Source organism: Magallana gigas, chromosome 3 (genome assembly GCF_963853765.1).
Source record: "Magallana gigas chromosome 3, xbMagGiga1.1, whole genome shotgun sequence".
NCBI classification, from domain to species: Eukaryota; Metazoa; Mollusca; class Bivalvia; order Ostreida; family Ostreidae; genus Magallana; species Magallana gigas.
In genome coordinates this window covers 50669407-50687838 of record NC_088855.1, presented here as the reverse complement: position 1 = coordinate 50687838, position 18432 = coordinate 50669407, and the positions used below count along the sequence as shown (strand labels likewise).

General features: G+C 33.1%; 1 protein-coding gene across 2 annotated transcripts; it reads right to left on the bottom strand.

The window, feature by feature from the left end:
• Window positions 1-2606: 2606 nt before the first annotated feature.
• On the bottom strand, window positions 2607-18430 carry LOC105324916 (sphingomyelin phosphodiesterase 4). 2 transcript variants are annotated; one of them, XM_034480732.2, is made up of 18 exons: window positions 18296-18430; window positions 18115-18201; window positions 16309-16518; window positions 15860-15956; window positions 14257-14476; window positions 13909-14062; window positions 12941-13012; window positions 12564-12605; window positions 11848-11993; window positions 8383-8473; window positions 7825-7937; window positions 7262-7385; window positions 6684-6723; window positions 6276-6445; window positions 5287-5505; window positions 4093-4245; window positions 3672-3800; window positions 2607-3129 (listed from the first exon to the last, which is right to left on the bottom strand). In XM_034480732.2, exons 1-18 carry the CDS (start codon window positions 18326-18328, stop codon window positions 2803-2805), a joined length of 2427 nt encoding a protein of 808 aa, XP_034336623.2. In that variant the 5' UTR covers window positions 18329-18430; the 3' UTR covers window positions 2607-2802. The 2 variants fall into 2 exon arrangements, with proteins under 2 accessions (XP_034336623.2, XP_034336624.2); XM_034480733.2 differs by lacking the exon at window positions 12564-12605 and having other exon boundaries at window positions 18296-18428.
• Between the last annotated feature and the right edge of the window lie 2 nt (window positions 18431-18432).

Genomic DNA, 18432 nt, shown 5'->3' with positions numbered 1-18432 from the left:
TATCTACAATTTGTGTATTATTTAACAACTTTTCTGAGAACTGCTTTTAAATTTTAATTGTAACTGTGTAAACATTTATGAGGAAAATTCTAAAACAACTTAATCCATTATAGCCTCTTTCGATAACCAAGTTACTTCCCCTATTTGACTCTCCAATATTGAAGGTACTTACTTCCGGTAGGTAAAGTTGATGGCGCCATTCAGTGTACGTGTATACAAAAAACAGAATATGGAGTCTTTTGATAAAATGACGAAAAAACAACTGATTGAATTTTTTTAAAAGTGTCGGCAACCAACTTTTGGAAATAAACCGGAACTTGTACGAAGAGCTAGGGGAGCGAAGGAATTGGGATTGGATCTGAACAACGATAGGCCTAGCGACAATTTGATATACTCTGTCCCGAGTTTTTGCTTCCACCACTTTTTGCTTGATATTTCAATAATAGCAAATACCTTTGTGCTCAAACTACGTTCATCCACTAATATGAAAAATGTCCAGATTATCTGTTTTGAAACGCCCCCTCTACCGCTTCAGGTTTCAATACACATACAAAAATTGACAGTCTACGGAAATTTTGCATTGCATCAGCCATTAATAAGCCCGGATGATAATGTTAAAAAATTGCGCGATGTATTCCGAGTGTATTCCGAATGGAGAAAAGATGTAAACATTTCCCATTACAAATCTCCGTAAGAAAATTGTTTTCGTTCCTGTGAAATTTTATGAGTGAAAAGGGATAATTGTTCACTGAAGACATCTTGGATATATTCCCTTTCATCGATTTCAATTGTATTTCTTTCACAGGTATGTGTATTTTTATTAAAAATCATCAAAAATTGATGGAAGCAATAACTTGGGACAGACTATAGTATCCCTAAAGGATAGAACAATTACGCCGCTCGGTGAAAACTTACCGGTTCCATCGCATCTAACAGAAGGTTGGGTAACGGACTGTGAGCATTTCCCTGACCTAACGGAAAACGAAGCTTACAACTATCTTGTTAATTGTTATTTTTTTCCGCAACCTGTATATATATTAAATAGCATAAATTATTCTTTATATATGTGCACAAGTTCTCCAGTAAATACACTACCACATCGTGTTAAAATTATGTTATAGTGATATGCTGTTAAGCTTAAAGAAATGAAGAATTGAATATCTTTACTAGCAACAGGTGCGAGGTTGGAAATAATTGGATGATCGGGTTCTTTGTTATTCTTGCCGCATTCTTCTCTGCTTTGACTGCTGGTTGTGTTAATGAGGAAAGACGTCGTCCTCACAACTCACAAAACAGCCCGAAAGGTAAAATATTATGTCGTTAGGAATGTAGATATGAAAAATCTAAATTCAATATAAAAAATACCGACGGAATTGATGCAGACTCTGTTTATCTCTTTGTTTTTCTGCTGCATCAAAAGCTTACCTTGCCATTGATCAGCGTCAAAAGTTTAATAATCTACATGTGGGTAGATTTGAGTGACCCACATGCTACAGTATAAACGATATTTGGTCGTTTAACGCTTTTATGCGTTAAACTCTCAATAGACTTTATAATGCTATATATTATAGTGCTGTTTCATAAATAGCATAACCCACTTTCAAATACGTGTACTTTTCTTTCAAAACGTCATAGATTGCACGGCACGTCTCTCGAATTATTGCAGACAACGTTTGTTTAGGAAATCTGTATAAGTATTCCTTAATGTGAGGAGTTCAACGATATCAACGCACTTTTTTTTTCAAGGTGCGTTGTACCATGCACAGCTCTTTTCTGAACCCAAAGGCGTCTCCATACGCGTCTGATTATTTGCCGTAGTCAATTAAATGACTGCTGCCATTAACTTTTTGGATGCCGTATTTCAGAATGATATTATAATGAGGTATGATAATTGTGTTTTATAAATGTTGCACGGTTAATCTTATAGTATAAAGTATGCATGGATATTAATAACACACAAAACAGAAACACTTAACACTCATTAAATGTGCCTAAATTTGTTTTGTCTAAATTCATTTTGTTAATTAAAATTATTTTCTTATATCAAACAACGGATTCCATACTTTTCTTTACATGCATACAAGTTAAAGAGGTACAAAATTAAAGATTATTTTACTCTAATTTCGCGAATGAATTTGCAGATTCCCCGCTAAAAGACAGTCCGGAGTCCAACGAGCCATTGAATACAAAGGATGACAATAGCCGTGTCTATTTTGAGGCAACAGAATAACCGACAAATTGTTTTTAGTTTTATTTCACATACCGCAATTTAACCTTTAAGGGTAACATAAACCTATCCAGGTCTATCTAGAATGTCAATTATTACTTTAAAATGCTTGTCTGTTTACAATAATTCCGAGGTGCTCATAAAAAGTAGGTGCTCAATAATCGTGATAATGTCAGACTTTGGCAGTTTCTTTAACCTAAGGTACTGATGTACATTAACAATAATTTTGTTACTTATACTTACTCATTACGATTAATTAATTAATGGATTTGTTTTAAGAATGATGTTTTAAACAAAATGCTTTCTTTGATGATTCATGCAGGTTTTACTTAAGTAAAGGTAACGATAATTGCAGAAAAAATGACATGATATACACCTGCTGAGGTGAAAATTTAATTTCTCAAAAATATTGTTCTTGACCATCAATTTTTATCAAATATAGACAGTTACATTTGTGTTGATGATATCATAAATAAATAAACTATAATTGCAGTTTAACTGCAAAACATTTCATAATCATTTCATTCTTTATTAAACTCATTTATTTAAATGCCTTGGAACAGTCATCTTCCATCTTAACTCATTTTGACACTGGATCTGTGAGTCATGGCTGACAGAAATCCGTACAACAAAACTAGTCCAATCACACAAAAAACAAATCCCACCGGCCCCACCCCCCACCACAGGATCAGAACCAGGTAGAAAAGTCCCAGGTACACAAGAGTCCGGTAACTGGCCAGGATGCGTAGGCTTAGTCTTGGTCTCTGTAGTGTTTGTCTCTGTGCAAAAGACATTGGAGAACTCAGCTTGCTGCTCTTTGGAAGAGGAGGAGCAAAATACACCTGAGCCATTCGTCCAATCAGATCATTCCTATCACAGAGGTTCTGAATAGCTGGACCATACTGTTTATGTAGAATATAACAATATTATTTCCATCATTTCTATTTAACTTGTAAATAAACAATATGTGCTGTTGTTAATTGTAGATTTAAGAGGGCTGGTAGGTTGTGGCCATTTTTAGGGTATATCGGTTTCACTGAGAAGAAGAGCTCTGTATTAAAATACATGTGCAAGAAACTGTCCAAATTTATAAGCTTGAATATTTGGATTTTTTCTTGAGTAAATAAAAGTTAATAGCTTTAAAATCAGATCTAAATATATGATCATGGTTAATTTGTTGACCACCCAACATCTTTAGAGAAATACTATAGTTCTAATAATTATGTAAATTTAACATTAAAAAAAAAAGCATCGTTCCAGATGTATAAAATTAATTCAGTCATAAATACCAAGAGAACAAGAAAATTTTGAACTAGCTTAATGAATATGAGCTAAAAGAAAAGCTTGCTTATCAACACATATTTATGAAACTTATGAATACGTGATTTGGATATTAATACTAGGTCCCTTGTATGGTAATTTTGATAAAATTACTCTCACCTACCTGTGTATTGACAAAGTTACAGAAATGATGTAAAAGTCGGACTAGTGTGCCATTTTCAAAACTTCTAATTGGTTGTAAATCTGGGTCACCTTGATACAGGACATCAAACTTTCTCATCTTATTCATCAACTAAATATACAAAGTATAAAGGTGGTTAATAAAAACTTATTTACACTCAGACTGAGGATATTGTCTATAATATGAAACAGGAATAGGGAACTAAGACTTCACAATCATATTTTTTTTTATTCTTTACTCTTAAAGTTCAAGTCAAGAATATTTTTAAACACTTCTCTTTATTACTTAAAAAAATCTACACACCAGAACTTTGCTTGTCATCAGCTAAATAAAGTGAAGATTTGAGGACTGTATTTGAAACATGTGAATCAACTGAAAGGCTTTTATATGGAATTGAATCTACCTGGTGTCTGCCAAGAGGAGTCAATGTGAAGCCTCCATCAGTCTCCAAACAGTCGGGGATCGTATCCGACACAAAAGAGTTCTCTAAAAACGACGTCTGCTCTAATGCAGTCACAGAGGACACGTTTCTCGACACAAATGATGGAGACTCAATCTATGAATAAACAAAAACTTACATTTTAAGGTCCGTAGCGGGTTTAAAATTTTGGGACCTCTGCGCAGGGTATTGCGCATTACTATCATAAATCGCAAATGTAAAGTAAAATGTTCAAATATACAGATTATCATGTAACGTTTTTATGTTAAAAAAATGACTTATCAAAAAATTATATTTAGTGAAAAGAATCGTTAGAATAATGTCAGAAGTATTTTAATCATCTCGCCGCTTCTTCAAAATCGATGTTATTGTCGTCGGAATCAACGTCTTACGATGACGTCAGTTGATACTCTGACGTAACAATTGACAAAAATAAACGTCGTGCACTTTCTATTGCAGCGTCAATAATTAAAATCAAAACTATAATTTGCAAAATAAAAACATATACGCGATCCTTCTACGTTCTGTGTGAGTGGAAAGGTATTTTTCTTCTATTAAAAAAAAATTGAATTTGATTAGTAAACATCCTTTTTTTTTTTATACATTTCTATATTATGTAAAATGGCTGGCACGGCACATTTATAGGATCAAACTATGTGGGCGGATAGCATAAAAACCATCCATTCAATTTCGTTTTAATTTGGCAAAATGTTTACTTATACGTTAACCTTTCATCGCTGAAAATTAAAAGAAAATCGTATGTTTGTAATTTTTTTAATATGAAATTGAAAATGAAAACCCTCATTTTCCTATATACATGTAATCCTATATAGAATGTCGGCGATGAATTATACATACGACCAAAATTTGATTGCGGCAAACAGATAAACTATCCGGTCAATTTACTTTATATTTTGCACATAGTTTTCTCATAAGTTGGCATTTCACTGTAAAAAAATTAAAGGAAATCGTATGTTTGAAACATTCTCCCCCGAGACTCCTTAAAACAGATTAGTGAATAAATAGAAAACTGAATGTGAAAAATTTATGATGGTTCCTATATGGCAAAAATATTTTAACAACTTTTGTCTATTCATAACAACCAAAATTTAATGATTTTGTGTTTTTTGTTATACTACTTCCATTTTTGTAGCTTACTTCAAATATGTAGCATATGTTGGCAGCTGCTGTATCCAAGTAGGAGTGAAGTTTTTTAACTTCAGAAGGTGACAAGTCCCCCATGTTACTGTCATCCTGAAACCAAGAGGACAGATCAAATATGGCCGTCACTCCTGATTTCCTGGATCTTTTCAGAGACTCTTCTTGGGCTGAAAGGGTCTGTTTAGCTATCTCAATATGTCGTATAATTGCTTTCATCTAAAAAAAAATAAGAACTGAATAATAAAACGGCCACATAAAAATTTCTTGATGCATATGCCATTTGAAAATATATCAATTTAAAGGGACTTGGACACGATTTAAGATCAAAATTTTATTTTAATTTTTTATGTATAAAATGGTTAACTGGTGCATTTTAAATGATTGACCAAAATATTGAATGTTAAAGTCAAGTTACAAGCGAGATACAGAGGTAAGAATAGGTTGTTATGTAAACAAAGCTCGAGTCTTATAGTTGTTTACAAAAAATGTAAGGTAGAAAATTACCATTTCTTAGACAAAATGACATGCAAAAAACAATTTAAACTAATTCACTATCTTCATAAAAACTATTATCAACAAAAGAAAGATACATTTGATTGAAACTTACACCGATACAAGACACATGTAAAAATGACAATATTCGAGCTTTGTTTACAAAACAAAGAATTATGAACTCTGTATCTTGCTTATAAATTGATATTTGACTTTCAAATTTTGACATAGCACTATAAACTTCTATATTTATCAGTATAAACATTGGAAATAGAAAAATAAAATTTGAAAAATTTATGTCAAATCGTGTCCAAGTCCCTTAACAAATTTCATAGTATACACACGAGTACACTAGTCAATGTTTTACAAAATACCATACATATGATATCTCTAATACAGAAAACATCATTCATTCTGACAGTAAATTATGTATTATTAGCTTAAATTACCAAACTAAATACAATCATATATGCACCACAAAGCTTCTCACTGACCATCTGAATCATGTCCTCGCTGTACATCCTACAGTACTGGAAGCCTGGTTTTTCCAGCTCCGATATCTGTGTGTGGAGGGACAGACTGGCCTCGGGGGAGATGTAGCTACCTCCCAAGTCATGACCACCTGACCGTCCCATCTGGATTGCATTGCACATATCCCTCTCAGCTACAAATCAAACAGAAGAGCTGTCTAATTTCCTATCATTTTCTTTCTTACCAATAATAATAGATCTGATATCTTAACATTGAAGGAACTGACATTCATTAAACTGTTTAATCAATAACAGACAATAATATTACCGGTAACTACCTACTCTAAATTGTAAGAAATTAAGTGATTAAAATATATTTTATCTATATAGAAGTAACAACTACAACAAATTTTAGAATAAAAGTACATGTACCTCTGAATACCATGTTTGACAGGTTTGGAAGACTATACACCTACAAAATATGAGACAGAATAAAAACATAGGTCCAGCATGTTTCACTTAACTTTACTTTGGTGTCATTAGTTAAGGAATGAATTCAATATTTATTTGTTTTATACGATATGAAATGGTTTGGGGCAGTTTACGCTTTATAAACCGCAAAGCGGTTTATAAAAAAGTGTAAACTGTTTCAAACCATTTTATATCGTATAAAATTAATAAATATTGAATTCATTGCTTATAATTTAATTTTCTACTCTTGATTGTAGATAAAAACGATCAAATGATTTTTAAAATGACATAAAATTGTACAAAATTCAAACGTAACGTCAGGCGTATTGATACATTTTTGACGTTAGTCTTACTATGACGTAGGCAACATTCTTTATACAATATAAAACAATTTTTTTAGCCAATAAGAAAGCGCGTTACAACCAGAATTAAATTATTACTGAATAATTATTCTCCATGTCAACAAATCATAGTATCAATTGATGTTGAATATTGTGAATGTTCTTTAAACAAATAGATGTGATGAGAGAGATTTGTACCTTGTTGGCCCTGTAGAGCATGCATGCATTAAACTGGGTGGTGAGGTCCATCCGGAACACTCTCTGTGTAAACTCCTGGTACAACACTGTGTAAAACAGAAGGTTATCCTCCACGAACGGAAACCTGCATTGTTAAAGTTTAAATCAAAACACCATTGGACAATGTTAACATTATTCATTATAGGTAATTTAAGAAAACCTTGTCAAAAAATAAATTCCAACAATACTAAATATGCATTTGAAGGCAGTCATAAAAAGTTAAAGGAATGCATGACATACATTGCATGTACATTGTTGATGTAAAAATCGATTAAAAATGGTTAAGTCATGATTCAGTTTAGTCGGAGGCTGCATGAACACAATCAGATTTCTGAGAGAAAATATCAATAGATGTAAATGTATTGTACTAAAAAGAAATGTTCATTAGAATCTAAAATAGTATTTCCATTTTCGGACCCTCTTCAATAATTCAAAACCTTAACAAGATCTTCTATTTTCTATTTGATGTACATTCTGTAGATGACTAGTGGTCACCTATTGCCACTAGCTGTCATCTTACTGACCATTTCTCCTCCACCGTTTTAGTGTCCCCTCCATCACTGTCTCTTCGTCCTGACTGAGACTTGCTGTAAATGTACCGCCATGGTTGTATGTAGGTCAGCCAGGTTTCCAGCAGCTGAATCATGGGTAAAGGAAACTAGTAACTGTATATTACTTTGGAATTATTAAAATTTGTGGGGGCTAATTTTTTGTAGATAGCAAGTTTTTTACAAGTTCAAGGAGATGTACATGTAATTTCCTTAAACCAGTTTGTTTTAAGGTGGTATGGGACACCTCAATGTTGTGATGTACTTTGTATCGAAATAACTGCGTAGGGCAATAGGTTAGCGGTAATTTGTAAGTCATGAGTTTGAATCATTATAATTTTTACCTTTCAAATAATTTAAAAACCTATTTTTTTTAGTCAACTATTGCAAATTTTAAAAATTCTAAAGCGATGACACTAAATCAGTATCTTTATTATAATGTACTTTTATCCAAATTAATATTGACCGGTGATCCATACCACCTTATTAAATATGTTATTTCATATACTGCAAAAAATGTCCTCCTAAACTCACCAATCGGAAGGAGCAGTCCAGTGGCCATCTATCAAATCCATGGCGGAGAAAGGTGTACAGCTTCTTCTGTATCACATGTGGGATCAGAGACCTTCATATTGATTGAAAAACATGCCATAAACAAGTGAAAAGCTGTCAATGTGACAGCAAACAGGGTTTTCTTTTATGTGAACTGTATCCACAATCCATGTCAACCCGTATCCAGTGAAATGGATAAGGTGAAAGGGTACCCTATATGCTATATTTTGCAAAAAAATTATCGGAAATCTAAAACCTAGCAATATGCACACCTCTGATATATGTACAATTGATCTGCAAAAGAACAACTTCCTATCTTGAAAACTGTAGGAGGAGTTATCCGTACAATGAGGGTACCCTATATGCAATATTTTGCCAAAAATGACTAAGTTCAAAAGTTAGTATTTTTTTCATAAATAATCAGAAATCAAAATCCTAGCAATATGCACACCTCTGATATAAGTACAATTGATCTGCAAAAGCACAACTTCCTATCTTGAAAACTGTAGGAGGAGTTATCCGTACAATGAGGGTACCCTATATGCAATATTTTGCCAAAAAATGATTAAGTTCAAAAGCTGGTATTTTTTTCATAAATAATCAGAAATCTAAATCCTAGCAATATGCACACCTCTGATATATGTACAATTGATCTGCAAAAGAACATTTTCCTATCTTGAAAACTGTAGGAGGAGTTATCCGTACAATGAGGGTACCCTATATGCAATATTTTGCCAAAAAATGACTAAGTTCAAAAGCTGGTATTTTTTTCATAAATTATCGGAAATCTAAATCCTAGCAATATGCACACCTCTGATATATGTACAATTGATCTGCAAAAGAACATTTTCCTATCTTGAAAACTGTAGGAGGAGTTATCCGTACAATGAGGGTACCCTATATGCAATATTTTGCCAAAAAATGACTAAGTTCAAAAGCTGGTATTTTTTTCATAAATTATCGGAAATCTAAATCCTAGCAATATGCACACCTCTAATATATGTACAATTGATCTGCAAAAGAACATTTTCCTATCTTGAAAACTGTAGGAGGAGTTATCCGTACAATGAGGGTACCCTATATGCAATATTTTGCCAAAAAATGACTAAGTTCAAAAGCTAGTATTTTTTTCATTAATAATCAGAAATCAAAATCCTAGCAATATGCACACCTCTGATATAGGTACAATTGATCTGCAAAAGAACAACTTCCTATCTTGAAAACTGTAGGAGGAGTTATTCGTACAATGAGGGTACCCTTTTGGCAGCCGCCCGCCCACCCGCCCGCCATTTTCACCATTTTAATAACCGGATTTTTCTGTTGGAAAACCCGGTTAATAAAATACACACTAACACTGATTTTGTTCAAATGTAGAGGGATCAAAAATTTTACATAAACAATAAATAAAACTAGACACGATCTCGTTGCGAGCAACGAGGAGGTCTTCCGTGCGATTTTTTGAAGGTAATATGACCTTGACTTTGATATTTGACCCTTTATCTCCTTATTGGGGCAACAAAAAAATGGTTGAATTTTATTAGGAACATCATTCTCAGCATTTTATTCTATATTGATTTTCAAAATAATGTTTTTTAAAATATTTGTTCTGTTTGAGGTATGTTATCAAAGTTTGGTACTTCTGGTCCCTTAAAACCCATTAAAACCCCTTAATACGGAACACATGATAAAATAATTATAATATGTTGTAAAATAAATGTGAGATGAACATTTTTGCTTCCTAAACATATAACAAAACATTTTTCAGTAAAGTGCTATGGAAGAAAGACTTTAGAGCCCTTTTGGTCCCTAAATTGAAGGGTCAGCCCCTTTTCTTGGCATCATACGAAAGTTCTTTTGATATTAAACATATTTTGTTCAACAAGTGTTTAGAAATTCTTTGCCGTTTTTGAACTATCTGGGATATGACGTTCTAGGGGCCGACCCCTATTCTCCTTATTGGGGCCAGATAACGAAAATTTTATGATTGAATATTGTTTAAAACATCATTCTAAACATCTTTTATTCTATATTGCTTTTCTAAATATTTGTCCTTTTTGAGATATATTCGATCGAAGTTTTGGACTTTTGGCCCCTTAAAACCCCTAATTACGTAATGCATAATAAAAATTTATAATGTATAGTTTAATTAGTAAAAGATGAACATTTTTGCTTCTTAAACATATGATAAAATATTTCTCAGTAAAGTGCTATGGAAGACAGACTTTAGAGCCCTTTTGGCCCCTAAATTGAAGGGCCAGCCCCTTTTTCTTGGCATCATACGAAAGTTCTTTTGATATTAAACATATTTTGTTCAACAAGTGTTTAGAAATTCTTTGCCGTTTTTGAGCTATCTGGGATATGATATTTAAGGGGCCGACCCCTAATCTCCTTATTGGGGCCAGATAACGAAAATTTTATGATTGAATATTGTTTAAAACATCATTCTAAGCATCTTTTATTCTATATTGCTTTTCAAAATATTTGTCCTTTTTGAGATATATTCGATCGAAGTTTTGGATTTTTGGCCCCTAAAAACCCCTAATTACGTAACGCATAATATAAATTTATAATGTATAGTTTTATTAGTAAAAGATGAACATTTTTGCTTCTTAAACATATTACAAAATATTTCTCAGTAAAGTGCTATGGGAGAAAGACTTTAGAGCCCTTTTAGCCCCTTATTTAAGGGACCAGCCCCTTTTTCTTGTTATCAAACGGAAGATCCTGTAAATATAAATTTTATTTGCTCTATATGTTATGGTAAAATATTTTCAGGAAAGGAGATAAAGAACGAAAACCATTAAAAATTACGTCATTTTTTTAAACTCGATTTTCGGGTCCAGGCGAGCTTCGACGCCTTTGAAGCCAGACAACCACAAATGCCTTTAAACACATCTACAATCTTTTGTCTACAATCCCTGAAAATTTAAATTCAATATCTTTTTTCGTTTAGGAGGAGATAGCAGGACAAAATGACCCTCTAAAAATCACTAAAACGTCAATATCTCCCGAACGGAAATGACGTCATTAAAATAAAAAATTATATATAAGGTTTTTATCAATATCTACAAGATCTGAAATTTTCACGAAAATCGGTCAAGTCGTTTTCAAAAAATCGCTTGTACAAAAAAGCGTAAGAAAAAAAAAAAAAAAAAGGGAAAAAGAAACAAAGCAATAACAATAAGGTCTTCCGTTGGAAACGGAAGACCTTAATTAAAAGCCCTTTCAGTCTTATTAAATTTGTATTATCTCCCCTGATATTACTTTGATCAAAGTTCTTCAAAAACAGATGAATAAATACATGGACAAATATACTCATTGCTTTCTTCATACTTTATCTTTAATAAAATGTTCATTATGTGTGAGATAGAGAATGATTAGGAATTAGACACATACTTCTGATCTAAATTTAAGATGAGTTCAGAGTTGAGTACTAATGAAACTTACTTTTTGAACTCATCCAGGGTTGAAGTGATGTGGCTTTGGTAGGGAGAAGAGATCACCTCTGGTTTTGCAGTGTTGACAAAGTTGTGAATGTGTTTCACCAAGAGCCTCACTAGCCGAACATGATTTGTACTTGGCATAAAATTCTCCTACAAAATTCATATTGGTACCAATATATTGTATACTGGTAGTACATGTACTGACAGTAGCTATTTGTCTGCGGTACTTTGTGTGGTTAGATGTACAATGTTCATAAAATAATTTAAAACTCACCTTGGCAAAAAATTTAATAAGACATTTAACACACAACATTAAAGATGACTGATGTAAATAAGGAAAACTGTGAGCATTTATGATTGAAAAATTCTAATTGCCAAAAATAAATGCATAAAAAATTAACTAAAATTTTGCATGCTGTTTTTAGTTATGCTTTTGCAATTATTGATTTATTATTTCAAGACTGTAAATAAAATACAACAATGCTGGCAAATTTGCATAAACACCATTACAAACAAATAAACTGCATCAACTATCTGAAAATCCACTAAAATTGAACAACCAATTTCTGCAAAATCATTTTTCCTGCTAACCTTTCATTTAACACTCTCTTAATTCATGCAATTTTATGAGTACATGTATATACCAAGCTTATGCAGGCAGGCTTCCAACACTCACATGACTACATTGATACACAGGAACCAAAGTACAAATGTACTCACAAACCAGTATAGTCCTCCATGTGGACTCCCGATATACAGGGGCTTATCAGATAAAAATACAGCACAGTATTGTTTATAATTCCTGATTTTTTTTAATGTACATGTAATTTTTTCACCCTAAATGCATATCTTGTGAAGAAATCCTACCCAATTCTCTATTACACAGTAAAACATGCTTAAGACAAAGTGCCAAGGACGGACGGCTTTTCTTTGTTATAAGTGTAATTCGTTATATCCGTCAATTTTACAACATGTAATAAAGTCACAGGGAATGAAAATCACTTTGCTGTAAGCATCAATTCATTATACCGGTGTGTTCGTTTGACGGTGTTTTACTGTATAAACATTGAAACAAAATAATTAAAAAGAGAACTCACAGAGGCAGTGTGGGAGAAGGACGGTCTGTCCAGGCTGATGGGATTCTGGTTCAGCCAAAACTCAGCAAACACCTACAGAGTAAATCTAAGGGTTTTTCAAACAGAATACATATACTGTAGATTGGCAAATAGTCACGATGGTTTCAATTTCATTATGTTCGCAATTAATCATTTTCCTATGAAATTAAACCCATCATGAATACTATCATTCGTTTTCAAAAAACGTTTCAATGCTTATATTCCGATTGATTTTCTAGCAGTGTGAAATTAAAATCGCCCCAAAAGGTACTTTATTAGCAATCATAAAATTTTAATTTTAACACCATGGAATTAAAACGACTTACAGTACTACTAAAGAGTCAACATTCAACGAATTATAATCAGTATTAAATAATAAATAATAACAATAAATAACACAGAATGGTTTGTTTTCATTCTAATGCTGAATATTGTATATTGTGCATGTACTGTGTTTTTATCTTAAAATGTGCTGTACAAAAAAATACAATGAACAGGAGGTAATAGGATCAAAGATTGCATAAAACATGTGATCATCAAAACTTCAAATATATCTACAAGTGTATATGTATTGATGTCCAATTTAATATGTTGACTAACAAAGATAAATATGATGTCTGATTTACTGATACTTTAAGCTTTTGGGTATAACAGTTATATTGCTTCTTTAAATCCTTAAAAAACCTGTTAGGAGTAAAAACAATAACAGGACTCAAGTCTTGTTTTGATGCCTTTTTTTTTAAATTAATAATAAAATTGTTGAATCTGGATGTATTAATCTTAACCAAGTTGAGTTTAAATGACTGAGGTAGTCAAACATTCATTCATTTTTTGGCAAAATGTGACAAAACAAAATATGCAAGTTTAAAATGACATAAGACCTACACTACTACAGATAATGTTTTATAAAAATGCTTTCATTTTCATAAATATGGATCACTGGTAATTACTTGTATCAGTGTATCTGAGCGATAAATCTCAGTTGTGTCCCCTTGGCTGATGACTGCAGTCTGGGCGTGCTGCTTCTGGGCAGAGACAAAGCTGGACTTGAGGAGGCTGGGTCGCTGAGGGGAGGGTGGGGATGTAGGCATGTTGAAGGACTTTCTGCAGGGAAAATTGTACAAACAATTAAATCTGAGTGAAAAGTCTACTCTATATATTAAATGAATTTTCCATTTAAAATTGACCTGTTTTAATAATTTTTTAAACAATAAAGGAGAAAAATCAATCACCTCTTTCAGAATGTGTCAAACTAAATCATGATCAAAGACAAGTAGATTTTGTAAAATATTTCATACCCAGCTACTGGAGAGTGCACCACTGGACTCCGAACAGGTGCTTGGACTGTGGGCATCTTAGGTAGACTGTCCTTGTTCAGTGGTAAGAAGTAGTTCAAGTAATCATCAACAAGAACAGGGTAAAGGGTGTCAGTGATGTTGCTCCAGTTATAGTTGCTACTCTGAGCCCTGGTGTTGACTAAGTGGTAGGCTAGGTGAAACATATACAGCTCATAGGCATCTGATATATAGTCAAGGGCAACGAAGAAGTAAACAAGTGGCCCAAAAGTACAGCTAGTACATGTACACAGTTATTTGTATTGCGATCAGGGGTGTGCAATTACCATCGCCCGACGCCCGGGGCTACCGATTTTAGGGGTCGGGCTAGCAAAAACATTAACTGTGGTAGCCCGTCGGGCTAGTAAATCATAACCAGAGTTGGCAAAATATGCCGGTAAATTTGCAGTGTCCTAGTAGGAAAAGTGTATCGTCATTGTTATCACAGAGGCATAATATCTGCTCCTTTTAAGTCATGATAGCCTAAAAATTTCTTAAGCATTTTTTTATCGTGCTACATTCTTCTGAGAAAAAACACTCTGCTGTAAGTTTCACACTTTGAAGTTTTACCGACAGTGTTGACCTGACCAGTGGCTAGACGAGATAGTCACGCCTCACTGCACATAGCTTCCGTAGTTACCTGTGCAGCTGTTTCAAGTGACATCACTGTAAAATGATTTCTTTTTCTGCAATATGTATTCATTGGCTTTTTTAAATATATTTTTTTTTACAGAGAGAGAGAGAGAGAGAGAGATGCATTACAGAGATATTATAAATTTCTGCACTAACTATTCTCATAAACACATTTTAAAGTGACCTGCTTGGTGAATTAAAAACAAATTCATATTTTGCATATTATTATTTGTGCATTTTCCATTATTTTTAATTAAAATTTACCATTACGTAATTAATTGCATAGTTGTACTATTTTGTAAATGGAAATTAAACAGGATAAAATGCATGCACACATAGATAGTTGCAGTGATTTTATAGAGTCTGTTCACATTCACAATGTTATGTTTGGTTTTTATTATATAAACGGTACCCAAACCAATTAAGTTGAATATTTTTGAACTAGTCTACCACAGAAAACATGCAAGTAATAAATATTTCGTATATTAATAATTATATACTAACTAGTATCATACAGGTTTTTTTTTGTAAAATGAAATGTCGACATGTCCGAGATAGTCTGGCTAGTAACTTTGAATCTTGGGCTAGAAACTTTGGTACTCCCACTAGCCCCTGGGCTAGTGGCCAGATTTTGTAATTGCACACCCCTGGCGATAATGATCAATTTCACCTTGAACTTGATGTATGACCTTGTACTTCATGAGTCATTTCCCTCTGACCATGACCTGATAGATCAAGTATGGAGTCTCTACGGAGATAAAGGTTGTGAAGATCTTTGAGTATGGAGTCTTTTTATTAGTCATTTTAGAAGTACATATAAGAAGGTTAAAGTTTCATTTATAATGTTTTAAACCACACACAATTTTTCTTTCATCTTTTATCTCATGCAAAAAATTAACAAAAGCATGCACACCATTTATTGCAGAAAGGATACTTAGAACAATGATTGGTCGACCAAAAGTATGATACTGAAGTTTGTTGGCATAGAATATAGGCAATCCTCCATCTTCAATCAAATGCTGTGTAGGAGACTGTAATGTTAGAGATAAATCTGTTAATAAAAGCCGTTAAAAACCTGAGAGAAAAAAAAATCTGTTTTGAGTTTGAAAAAGATTTGCACCTTTTACAAAACTGTTGCATGATGATACATGTAACTTGTGTATTATGTGCCATCAGAGAAACATTAAGATAAAATTCAGATTCAATGTGTATACTCTTTCAAAAATGCTTAAAGTAACTAGATATTCAATTGTTCATATTTGAACTCACACCTTATATTCTAAATAACCATTAATAAGCCCATGTATGTTTGCTAATGAATCCTCACATTAAATTTATAAAATAGATAAAAATTGAATTTCTCTTCTGAATGACTATACTTACTGGAATGCTGTTGATAGGGAATTCATACAATGAGTCCGCCATCAATGAGTATACTAGAGACAGCACAGGCCCTTCTGGAGCCAGCAATCTTCTAACACTGTCAAAGTCCTGTGGGGTGGACGCCCTGCTTATCGAGTCCAATCCCCATCCTGGTCCTTGACCATAGCCAAATATGCTCTCTAACATGCAGGGCAAGACATTTTTCAGCTCCTTTAAAAAAAAAAACCACACACACACATTGTGAAATATTTCAATATTTTAACAGATTGAAAATATTAAAACAAAACTAATTTAAAATTATTCATGAACCCTGAAGAGCATTACCACACAGTTGAGCTTTGATATTTTGAACACTGATATCTCTAATACATTGAATATATCGAGGTGATTTGTGAGTCCCTGTCACTTATTTTTAGGTAATTTTACCAGTTTTTTCTCGAATACTAGGATATCTTGCAGTTTTTAAACAGTCCCATCTCATTCAAGATAAAGAAGTTTAACTGTATATAGCTTTAAGTCTGTCCAAGCTTACGATTTCCCTCACTTTAGATGAATTTTAACAAAATAAATACACTTGCATGTCAAAGAAAAACAATCGAAATCAAATACAAGGGTAAAAATCCAAGTTTATTCATTGACACTTCATCTATTTTTATGCAGAGAAATTTACCTGAACGAAAACAAATACCTTTCGGAGATTTTTAAAAGGACAAGTTTACGTCTTTTATCCATTCAGAAGAACTGAGGACACCTTGCACAATTTTTCAATGCTATCACTGGGTACTTTTCATGTCGCTTGCAATGCAAAATCCCCAAACATTTTAATGTTTTTATGGGTTTTGTATATAATACACCCAGTCGAGGGGCGTTTCAAAACAGAAAATCTGCATTTTTTTTCATTTTAGTGGGTAAACATAGTTTGGGTACAAAGGTATATATGATTGAAATATCAAACTAAAAGGTGGGGAAGCATAAACTTGGGACAATGTAGAAATTCAAATCAAGAGATATAACTGGTTCTGATAAAATATTTTTTCTGACACCTGCACCTTCCGATCTAGTCCGAAATATCTGACGTTTTTCTGGCTTTTTAAACGATCTTGATATTTACTTGCCAGGAAAATGTCAGAACCGGCGACATTACGAAAACTGGAAATTTCGCCGCCTCCAACTGGAGGCGGCATTCTCGGCCCAATTTTAAATACTTGCGAATCGTATCAAATATTTAACTCACAACTTAACAATAAAAATATGACTTTACTACTCACTCATATCGCTTTAATGGGTTTGTTTACTCTACAAACCGTCTGTTCAACACATTTTTATCGAACTGTCCGGCGAGATTTGAGTCACTTGACTCGTTATCTCAAAAGACAGCGAAAATACGGTTGACTGTAATTGTGTGCTTCTATTATCAAAATACGGAGTCATATTTCATTTTGAGCGATATGAGTGATTAGTAAAGTCATTTTTTTATTGTTAAGTTGTGAGTTAAATATTTGATACAATTCGCAAGTATTTAAAATCGGGCCGAGAGTGCCGCCTCCAGTTGGATGCGGCGAAATTTCCAGTTTTCGTAATGGCGCCGGTTCTGACGTTTTCCTGGCAAGTAAATATTAAAATCGTTAAAAAAGACAGAAAAACGTCAGATATTTCAGACTACTTCCGATCTAAAATTCGAATGCTTTTAACATTTGACTTTGCTCGCTCGAACGAAAGCATCATTAAAGTGGCACATAATTTACATATTAAAGGATTACTGTCAATTTACTGAGAAAGATGCTCACTATTTTATCTAACAAATACCTTAGTACTTGTGTTCTTTATCAGTTTTTCCAATTCCATGCATCTCTGGTTTAAAGGTCTTACAGAGTTCACATTTTGAAATTGTGACTGAAAAGAAGAGTTCATAATAAGTAAGAGATATTGAACAAAATGTCGTTTGAATCTGTTTAACGCTGCTGCGTGTTGATTTTTTTTTTATTACCAGAATTTGATGTCCAGCCATGGAAGCCGCCATTTTTTCAAATTTCCAAATTAACTCGAGGTTTGGCGGAGTCGGACTCCAAAAAAATTGTTTCTGTTAGTTTTTTTATCAATGTTTTTCACTAATAAAATAAGTGA

Bases quoted from the DNA above. Each gene is read 5' to 3' on its own strand.
- LOC105324916 (XM_034480732.2), bottom strand. From the start codon at position 18,328: ATGGCGGCTTCCATGGCTGGACATCAAATTCTG. The intron at 7,938-8,382 runs GTGAGTTTAGGA...CCCATGATTCAG, and splicing joins TGGACTGCTCCTTCCGATTG to CTGCTGGAAACCTGGCTGAC. The intron at 3,801-4,092 runs GTAGATTCAATT...TTGTATATTTAG, and splicing joins CTCCTCTTGGCAGACACCAG to TTGATGAATAAGATGAGAAA.